This window comes from Bombyx mandarina, chromosome 04 (genome assembly GCF_030267445.1).
Source record: "Bombyx mandarina strain Sakado chromosome 04, ASM3026744v2".
Taxonomy (NCBI): Eukaryota; Metazoa; Arthropoda; class Insecta; order Lepidoptera; family Bombycidae; genus Bombyx; species Bombyx mandarina.
This window is the reverse complement of record NC_143211.1, coordinates 5,577,124-5,588,159: the sequence shown is the minus strand read 5'-3', so window position 1 is coordinate 5,588,159 and position 11,036 is coordinate 5,577,124. Positions and strand designations below refer to the sequence as shown.

Genomic DNA, 11,036 nt, shown 5'->3' with positions numbered 1-11,036 from the left:
GAGTTCGCACGAGTTTATTGTCGTCTTATGTGTTATTTATTTAAATAGTCGAAACCTAACTCTGATCGCAGTATGGCGTACCTACTTGTGTCAAATGACGGGTACTAATTCTTTTTTAACCTAGAATACTGGAGACTTCATCCTCATGTCTCAAAGTAGATGGTGGTATTCGTGTTATATATTAATGATATACATATTATCGAGTTACAGTGCAATAATCACTCAACACCAGATCAATCAAGGTACAGCAGTAAAATAATAATAGTTCTAGTTCTGTAACACAAATGCCGTCAAAAGTCTGGAACCTTCGAGGGATTCTATGGATGCCGCCATCATCCGAATAAGCTATTTATTTTGCCATAAGTACTCGATATGCAACCCAATCGGCACTATTTCGGAGAGCGATTAAGTCACTCACACAAGGAAGGCGTTGAAAGCCCACACGGGTAGATATCATCCTATTTATTTCTGTTGCAAAGTAGTCATACATTCCGATTTGAACTTTTGGAGTAGCTGTTACACAATATAATTCAAACTTCCACTTAATGTCTCCAGGTTTGTGGGAGGCGTCACGTTTAATGCGTATCGGTTCCATAACCAAATAGTACATTAAAATAGTCGTGCCGGTTACTATATTAAGCCGTGTTACCCTTCGTCATTAATAAAAGACGAATTACCTGTTTGAAGAGTGCATCCTTGCCGCGGGCGGACTGCAAAACGTATTCAGCGTCGTCGATGACGTCCCACTGTACGAGGGCGAGGCGCGGCGCGAGGAGCTGCAGCACGGGGGCGCGGGGCGCGGGGGGCGGGGCGCTGCCCGTCTCGAACGTGACCGGCTCCGACCACGGCCCGCGCCCGCCCCTCTCGTCCGCCGCTCGTATCCGGAAGGCATAGGCACAGGACTCTCGCAATTTTTTCACTTTACAGGAACGTGCACTTCCCCGATACACGGGACGAAATTCGCGACCGTCCGGGGAACGCATCTCGACGCAATAATGTACTCCTTCGGTTCCGGTTGCGTCCCACTCGAGTCGGAGGTGGTTATGAGCGGGTGGGGAGCACCGAAGTATCGGTGGCACAGGTGGTGGAGGTCGGGTGCGGGCTCGCGTTTCTTCACTCCAATCGCCGAGCCCGAGTTCGTTTAGGGCGGCGACGCGAACACGGTACGACACGTCTGGTTCGAGTCCCTCGACGAGCCGTTCGGGTGTGGGTCCATCAGTGTCGAATGCTGCGTCGCCAACCTCGACACGATATTGTAAGATATCAGCTCCGTGGCAGGCCGGCGCGCGCCACTGCAAACGTAGTGAGTCTGCAGTAGCTTCATACCGCAGAGCAGAGGGGGCTGCGGGAGGTGCGCGGGGAGTCAGCACGTCCCGTACCACGGACCACGCTCCCCGGCCGGCGACATTCGTTGCGCACACTCGGAAAAAGTAGGGCGTGAATGGTGTCAAACGATCGATGGAACAGTTCGTTTCCGACCCCCGATATATCTCTGTGTAGGCATCGTCGACATTGGCTGCACTCATTTCCACTCTATAATCTATAATATTAGCGCCGTTATCGGGGGGCGCAGTCCACTCGAGTTGGACTGCGTTGGGGCTTTGGACGTTCGCGATAGGCGCGTCGGGAGCATCCGGGGGGGCGGCCGCAGTCTCGAATTCGAGGACGGAGGACGGCGGGCCGGAGCCGACCCGATTGCACGCGGTTACCCACACGCGGTACGGGCGACCGGGAGACAATTCTCGTACTATGCATTCCGTTTCTAAGCCAGCGTGAGCCAGGCGGGCGATTCCTTGCGCGTTTGCCACCTCAACTCTATACTCGGTGAGAGGGGTACCGCCGGTGCAGCTGGGAGGTTTCCAACGTAAAGGTAGGGTAGTAGCGCGCGGCTCACTCGTGGGCTCGGGCGCATCGCAAGCAGCAGGAATGGTGGCATCCGTGGTGACAGTCTCGGTACTTGACCAGTCGCTCTCGCCGGCCGAATTCAAGCACCGCACTCGTGCGCGGTAGTCAGTACCCGGTTGAAGTCGATCACAATGCGCTTCTCTATCAGGACCGGAGTACGCGGACTGGAATCCATCGCCAGCATCGAGTTCGAGAGTGTATTGTTCTACCGGGGCTCCTCCGTCATCGGAAGGCGGCTCCCACCGCAAGCGAAATGCTCGGGAATGTATCTTGCCCTTGGCAGAGGGTCGACCTGGTGCGCCAGGGCGTTCGGGTAGGGTGCGGTACGTCACATCTGTCGAATAAGGACCTTGTCCGTCGGTGGTCTCGCAGCATAATCTAAAACGGTAGTCGGATGCACGACGCAGACCTTTACACACGTGCGTTCGATCTGGACCATTGTAGACGGGCAGAAAACCGTGCCCGCGAGCGATATCGTCCATTTGGAGCGTGAATTCTTCTTCGCCTCGGCGTTCCCAAGACAGAGATAGAGATTCGGAGGCGGCAGAGTCGAGCACGGGCGGAGCGGGCGCGGGGGGTGGCGACCCGTAAGTCCACACGGTTACCTCTTCACTCCATTCACCTCGACCGCACTCGTTAACGGCGGCGATGCGGAAGATGTATCGCGTTTGGGGACGCAGGCCGGTAGCGGAGTGTTGGCGAGTGCGCGGGCGCGATATCTCCTTGAAGCCGTCGCCGTCGTCCATTTCGAGCACGTAGTACTGCAGACGCGCTCCGTTGTCGGCGGCGGAGGGCCAGCGCAACAGCAGCGAGTTGCGCGACCGCTGCGTGACCTTGGGGGCGGGCACGCGGTCGGGCGGGGCGGCGGGCGCGCGGAACGTCACCGCCTCCGTGGTGGCGCCCGTGACGGCCCCGGGGCGGATCTGCAGGTACACCGAGTACTCGCATCCCGGCCGCAGATCACGAACTCTGCAACATAACATTCGAGTCATTTCAATCGGAGATCAAATTGTCCATTCATGATTTTTTTTTCCTACTATGTTATGCCTCACTTAAAAATTGTAATAATCAAAATCTTCATTTATTGAGAAATTTATAAGTTTTACAAGAATATAAATTTATTTTTACATTTTATTAAATAGATTGAAGATGATTATATTTGGTAAATTATTTGAATTGTTATATGATTTTGTTATTGTAATTTGTTATGTGTCCAGTATTTTGGGTTGTGAAAAAGTTTTTTTTCGAGTTAATAATGGTTTACAAGAACATTGTTAACGTACCAATACGTACCAACCAAAAATACCAATCGGCATTCATTTTAGTTATTGTGCTAGAAAGATGTATTTTATCATGCATAAAGTTTTGCAGAGAGTTATAATAATTACCCAAAGCACCCTATCTTTGATTTAATTCAACTCCGTTTGAATTGGAGCTAAGATCCTAAGAGATGAATTACCAGTTTTCGAGGGCAAGATATCTTATAGATTATAATTTCAACATGACAGATTCCTAATAATAAATGTAGATCGAACTCGTTTAGTTTAGTAGAACTCGAGTTAGCAATTTAAACTTGATTAAAAAAACAGTGGCAATAGACCTGCTTTTTATTATTAGTAACTGAATTTCAGTTTCCATCTTTTTTCGAATGGTATTAATAGAATATTAATACTTATAATATTATTAAGCACTAACCTGCAAGAAAGAGAGGGGCCGCTGTAGATGGCTTTGTACCGGCCACGGTCTCCGAGTATTAGATCGTAGGTTAATTCAAGGTTGGGCGGCGGGACACCTTCCGGAAGTTGAGAGTTCCACTGCACTAAGGCACTGGTAGGTGTCATATCGCTGACCTGTAAAGATCGTTTTCCTCTTGAACATATTTAGAGGTTAAAACGAAACCACGACGCACCGTTCTTGTGGCATCTTTATTTTTCTTACAATAAAAAACGGTCACAAATCAACCGATTTCTTTTTTCATTCAGTAGAAAAATCCATACACTTTACTTTTTACTTTTGATAAGACGAGTTCCATTTTTTTACTTACCTATTCCAGTAATCTCGAGGAGTTATTCTAGATTCACCGAACTAGTAGGTGAGCTCACGGGGCTCAATCCTGGCGACGTTGCTAACACTAACCCTAGAGCCGTGCTTCGCAGAATCTATCACCAGATCGCAAACGCGACCCACTGAGAAGATCCGGCGAGAAACTCAGTGGGCTGTGTCTGTGGGTTAATTTACTCGCCGAGCCCTTCGTCGCCAGCGACGGGTTCGACGAGAACGATGACCGGTATGAGTTATATAATGGCATTGTACATTAATGTTACAGTACCTGTGGTTTACGAGCAGTAGACATTAACTCCAATATAGCCTGTGTGTCGTCCTCGTCGCTGTGCACCGAGGCACCGGCGGACGAACCCTCGCCCTCTGACCAGGCCCCTGATGTGGTGCCCCCTCGGCCATTCAACTCCTTGCGCGGGGACAGCGTCGGCGTACTCGTGCCCGACGTGACATCTGTTACTGGATACAATGTTTATAACATAAGTGACATTTCCGATAAGCATGATAACCCCACTTATATAATAATTAATTGTGAACACTGAACTAGTTGTTACTTTGTAATCAGTGTAATAATTACATATTTAAATAATATAGAATAATGATTTACGTACACTTCATTGAATGTAAAAGAAAATAATCATAAATTGCTTGGTACGCAATACCATTATTTTATGGATATGTATTTATTCTTTCATGAATATTTAATGTATATGATCGCTGATTTGAAGGTGGTAATGTCGTATCCTATCTCATTGGAATAGTATTTTTAAGTAAGCACATAAATAGAATCCTGCCAAAAAAAACTATGTACATATATATATTTAATAAGATCCGTATTTTAGTTGAATCAATTAATTAAAAAACAAAACCCAAGGTGCTGATCATTAACAAAACATTGTAGATACTTACCCACGCCATTATTTCTATTGTTGTTTTTTCTTTCTAACTTCTGTTTTAACTTGGAGTACTGCCTCTGAGTTCGCTCATCCTTCTGGTATATAGGCGGTGGCGGCGAATGCTGCATATGGTGTGGGGGAACATGGTGAAAATGGGCTGGGTACCCCGCACCATAAAAATGCTGTGGACCACCAGCACCATTGGTTGGACCCTGAAAATATATTCCCAAAAATTACACTCAGTTTCAGTCGTCGCCGCGTCGTGGCCTAAAGGATAAAACATCCGGTGCATTCGTGTCGAGCGATACAACGGTGTTTAAATCCCGCAGACCGTACCCGCAGACGGTACCAATTTTTCTAATGAAATACGCACTTAATAAATTTTCAAGATTGACTTCCACGGTGAAGCAATAACATCGTGTTATAAAAATCAAAAAACCCGCAAACTTATAGTTTGCGTAATTACTGGTGGCAGGACCTCTTGTGAGTCCCCACGGGTAGGTACCACCTATTTACCCTATCTATTTCTCCCGTAAAGCAGTAATGCGATTCAGTTTGAAGGTTGGGGCAGCCGTTGTAACTATATTGAGACCTTAGAACTCATATCTCAAGACGGGTGGCGGCATTTACGTTGTAGACGGGCATGTCTATGGGCTCTGGTAACCACTTAACACCAAGTGGGCTGTGAGCTCATCTACCCATCTATACAATTAAAAAAAAACAAAAAAAATATATTAGTCTTTGAATGCTAAGAACCTATAATCTATCACAAAAACCACGTAGGGTAATATCTATATATACTGTTTATATTATCTATTTACATATATTTAGTACGTGTTATTATTTGATGTGGATGTTTGTTCTCAATGACGCAATAATGACAAAACAGAATTGAATAAAATACGGCACGAAGATAGTTTATAACCCAGATTAGCACATTGAATACTTTTTATCAAGGTAAATGACATTACTCGTGTAGCCCCGACTATATCTAATACCGTATAGTAAACAAGACTAGTGTTCGTCGATTCGTCATTTTATGTATCAACCAGCCTAACAAATCTCGAAGTTATACGCTTTTCTTTTTGTTCCTACCTAAGCTGGTAGCCTTGAGAGGCTATGCTTTTTTTATTTATTTTTATTGCCTTTGTAGGCAGACGGGCATACGGCCCACCTGATGGTGAGTAGTTACCGTCGCCCATGGACTTCAGCAATGCCAGGGGCAGAGCCAAGCCGCTGCCTACCGAAGCTATCAAGTAGATGAGTTCACGGGGTTCAAACCTGACAAATTATGCGCGCTGATGATACCGCGGCACGTTTAGTATGATGTAATTTACTTTGCGACCTCCCGAGTCAGTACCTATAACGTAACGTTCCGATTATGGTGTTTACGGACTCCGGTAACCACGTGACATGTGGCCTGTGAATTCCTCTGCTCATCTAAAACTAACTATTAGACGTAATTATTGTGACTCAAATATTTTATCAAACGTAGGTACAGGCTTAAAGTATTTTTCGAGTCTTTTTATTTGAAACAAAAAATGTTTTTTGACGAATACAACTTTTTTGTTCTGCGGCGTTTTTTCCCTCTTTTTTAATTGGTATTAAAATTTACTTTTTTCTACGAAATTACGGGTAGGTTCTCATGTCTAGAGGTGGGTGTCGCGGCATTTACGTGGTAAATGTCTATGAGTTCCGGTAATCACTTCACACCTGGTGGGCCATGAGTTCTTCTACCCATCTAAGCAATAAAAAAGTCGAATTTTTAAATCCATAAAGCTCAAACTTTGCACTACGTGGAATAAAGTACTGGGCAATGTTTGTATTCTTAAATATAACTTAAACACGCCTGGGAGATTCAGACATGAATAGCCGTTATGTTAATAGAATATTGTTTTTCTTTAAAAGGGATGAGCATTCAGAGGTTTTCATGGAAGCAATTTTATTTTTTTACTGAATTTAAATGCTCCTTATACCTATAATAAATTCCTATGTTAAGATTTACCCCTGTAAGCCGTAAATACGAGAAGAATAAATACATCCACAACACAAATACCAAATATTCTTAATAAAAATCCTAATTTGGATCGCCCGCAGACTAATGTGGTAGTTATGACATCGGAAAATACCATAATAATCCAGTATTTAAAACCAAATACCGAGGTTCGACTATTATCAACACCATTAATCAGTTTTAAAATAAGTATATAAGTTTGTAAAACATTGTATGTACATATGTTGTACCAAGTAGTTTTATTTTCACAACGTAAGATAAAAATGACCGAGCTACTGACCTTTTGTTTTTTTACTGAGCTATCAGTTTCTTTATCAGAACTGCTCATTTTTTGTAAACTATAATAAATTGAACTGAGGCAAACGAATTATGAAATACGACACTATTCGAATACACGTTTATAAGCATTTACACGTCACCGCCACGTATCGCCAACTGTTTGCTGATAACGCTGTGCGATCGAGCGGCGTGCTATAATCTGGCTATAACAAAAATTCACGACGTTTCAACTCGCATATACACTGAATTTTAATTATTGATATAATAACTTTTAATCCTTTTCCACTATTTTTTTTTTAACGCTGGAGAATCTATTTTCGGATACCTGGTCTACAGGGGTATCCTTTTCCATTCCTGTTTTGTTTTTATAAAACGAAAAATTTATGAAAAAATTATATTATTACATATATACATATCATAGTCGCATGGGGGCAACTTGTGTTAAGCGTTTACTGGACTGGAGCTTATGGACATTAAATCGTGAGAATGTAGCCGGGATCATGAGTCATGAGGTCAACTCGCCCTTAAAACTTCGACGCAACATTGCTTCGCGGAAATATTGCTATTATAAATTTATCTATTTTTATCAAGCTTATATAATCTTGACCTGGAGGTCAAGATAGATATATCTATCCAGCTATTTATGTAAGTTTCGCCAGCTAGAAGAGGTTCCATCAACTTGAAATTTTTTACAAGTATCATGAACCGATGACAATACAATAATTGCATTAACGTAATATGCTGTCCAGGAAAACCAGACACAATGACGCTGGAGTGCATATGGTCGCTTAATAAACCGAGTTGACTCAACAGTGCCAATCTACTCTGAGTACTGCGACACGTTATTTTCGGAGAATATGCTGGTCAGATAGAAAAATTGCCAAGAAAAAAGAATGACAGAGACTGAACCTTTTTTAGGAATTCCAATGAGCATGGTCCGTGCTACTCTGAGGGACTATTCCAAAACCAAGTTCACCATGAAATTGAGCAATACCTGGTAGTAGTAGTATTAAGACATACCAAAAATTTCCGAGTGATACTAATACAGACAAAGTCAGTGTGGGCTTTACGTCAGCAGTCTATTTATTTAGGACCCTCACGGGGAATTTCGGAACTGAAACGCACCCTACGTTAGATGAATTTCGCTATCTTTGCAATGAGCCGATTTCTAACTGGAATCTCTAATTGGAGAAGGTGGAAACGATATTTTAAGGATCAAGAGACCAAGTAGGGAGAAGAATTAACGTTTTATGCAATGATTACCCGGACCAAGGTTCTCTGTAGCCTTATCTCTAAACGCTTTTGCAGGAATCATACGAGAAGTGTTTATAAGGAGTTGACGGAGAACAGAGAAATTACCCAAGACTCTAAGAGTTAATGTGTCGGATAATTATCTGCCCAGCCCTGAAAATTATAAGACAAGATAACTTCTAAATGCTAACTAGACGCTAAGCCCCTCAATGTAAAATTTTGTCTTTTTAGAGACTAATATCTGTGCTATTTTTTAAATAAATAACTAACTTAAACAAATAAATTCAAAAGCCAATGTTGCTACTTATTTTGAAATCAATACCATTGCGCAATTTAAAAATGCTGACATATTTGTTTTAATGATAATGCAAAATACATGCACCTATTAATACTTATAGAGCCAGTTTGCACTTTTTATTATTATGTGAAGATAATGAATGGATGTAAAAATATTTTTACCCTAGCATAACCTTGACAGGCCAGTGAACTAAGGTATGCATTGCGACAAGCCAAGGACTAACTAATAATGCAGTTTTAATGCCAATGCCACTTGTAAATAGAACATCTAGCCATTTTAAAAACGTAATTATTATTGCGGTTAACAATTGCAATTTAGGGCTGTATTAAAAATATCTTGTTGAATTTGAAATTGCTCGTTTAATTTTTATGTTTTGTGTGCAAGAAAATAATGAAAATAATTGTACATTTTTTCTGTAAAACAAGATCTTAGTTTACCTTTGTTTGTTTCGAATGGCGAATAACAAGAATGTTTTATACTACATACGTTATTATATACGTAGAACATAATATACGAAACTTTTCTGTCATTAGCCTTGCCTTATCAGGTAGACATCAGTATTGATCGTAAATATATTAAGTCATGTGAGAAACTATATTATACAAATAAGTTAGCACCGTTTTTTGTCGAAAAAATAAAGAACGGTAATGTAAATTTAATCGAAGTATTGTCCATCACTAGAAACTACTTTTTCCCATCTCTCAGGCAGAGTTCGGGGATTCCACGTCTGAAGATGGTAAACAAAATATAATTTTTTCTTCCGCGATTGTAGCGAATGTATTGAGGAAAAACGAAAGATGACTTCCGCATAGTGTCTAACATCAAATTGAAAGCACCGTTTCCCGTAACCGATTAACATAAGCGGGCCTTGAAACCATGTGCGAATTTAAAATAAGCTTACATAATGATGAGGAGGTTGGTGATGCGGAGGCGGCTGATGATGCGGGGGCTGGTGGTGCGGCGGTTGATGATGCGGCGCGTGATGCGGGTGTTGAGCGTGCTGGTGCATCAAATATTGGCGCATGTTCTCGTCGAGCACTGGTGGCATCAAAGGCGGCATCATGGTGCCCGACGTAACCACTGGTAGGCCGCCTGCAATGTTCACATGTACTTTTATATTTTGTTTAATTTAAGTTAATAATAGGTTTCATTATGGATTTTTCAAACAAAACCCTTAAGAAAGTAGTGATAGGGTAGTGTGCTAAAAATTTTTTAAATACATTCAAAAGTCGTCGTGGCCTCAAAGATAAGACGTCCGGTGCATTCGTATGTAGAGATGCACCGATGTTCAAATCCCGCAGGCGGGTACATATTTTTCTAATGAAATACGTACTTAACAATTGTTCACGACTGACTTCCACAGTGAAGGAATAACATCGTATAATAAAAATAAAATCCGCAAAATTTTAATTTGCGTAATTACTGGTGGCAGGACCTCTTGTGAGTCCCCGCGGGTAGGTACCACTTATTTACCTTGTCTATTTCTGCCGTAAAGCAGTAATGCGATTCAGTTTGAAGGTTGGGGTAGCCGTTGTAACTATATTGAGACTTTTAGAACTTATATCTCAAGGTGAGTGGCGGCATTAACGTTGTAGATGTCGAAGGGTTCCAGTAACCACTTAACACAGGGTGGGCTGTAAGCTCATCCACACATCTAAGCAATAAAAATAAATAAAAATTAAATCAATTAAAAAATATATTCACATTCACCATAACTACTATTTGACGCACACACGCATCAATACTATTTGTTTATTGGCAACTTTTCTTATCACTGTGTTCAAATTGAGGATAGATTAAACATTATTTGCCTTTATTATTTTTTGTCTAAAGCGTAGTCATGACGAAATCTGTGATTATAGAAAACTGAGTATTAATTAAGTCCTTATTAATAAAAGTGGTTTAATGATGTGTGCAAATCAAGACAGTTCTTTTATTTTTATAAACTCATGTGACTGACTATCTTTGTGACATCTTAAATTAAATTAATTTAAATTTAGAAATACTTAGACTTAATTGAATTGAGTTTTAATTTCGAAACAGTCGCTTATAATATTGCATTAAAAATTAATATAATTGGTAATTTGAAGTAGCGCGTTATCTCTGAGCATTATGATATAGTCTATAACATAGTAAAAGGTTGTCAACATTTTTAGGTCATTTGCCGACAAAGAATGTTCAGAAAGTGACATGTTTTTAATTGTTATCAATAGTGACGATAACAACGCCTTTATAGTTACATCAAACCGGCACGCACAAAGATAACGTGGTTATGTTAAAAGTAAAGAAAATCACAGGCTTTTTACGTGAATTCCAAATAACAATTTAAGTAATT

General features: G+C 41.6%; 1 protein-coding gene across 2 annotated transcripts in view; it reads right to left on the bottom strand.

The window, feature by feature from the left end:
- The window catches only part of mtgo (miles to go), a 55,363-nt gene that overhangs the window by 3,528 nt on the left and 40,799 nt on the right, over window positions 1–11,036 (bottom strand). Inside the window, exons 3-7 of one of the 2 annotated variants that reach the window (XM_028178160.2) lie at window positions 9,603–9,793; window positions 4,873–5,071; window positions 4,235–4,422; window positions 3,601–3,755; window positions 678–2,874 (exon numbers count right to left, since the gene is read on the bottom strand). In XM_028178160.2, coding sequence (XP_028033961.2) covers window positions 678–2,874; window positions 3,601–3,755; window positions 4,235–4,422; window positions 4,873–5,071; window positions 9,603–9,793 — 2,930 coding nt within the window. Of the gene's footprint in view, window positions 1–677; window positions 2,875–3,600; window positions 3,756–4,234; window positions 4,423–4,872; window positions 5,072–7,153; window positions 7,310–9,602; window positions 9,794–11,036 lie in introns of those variants that run through there. The other variant, XM_028178161.2, reaches the window with a different exon arrangement.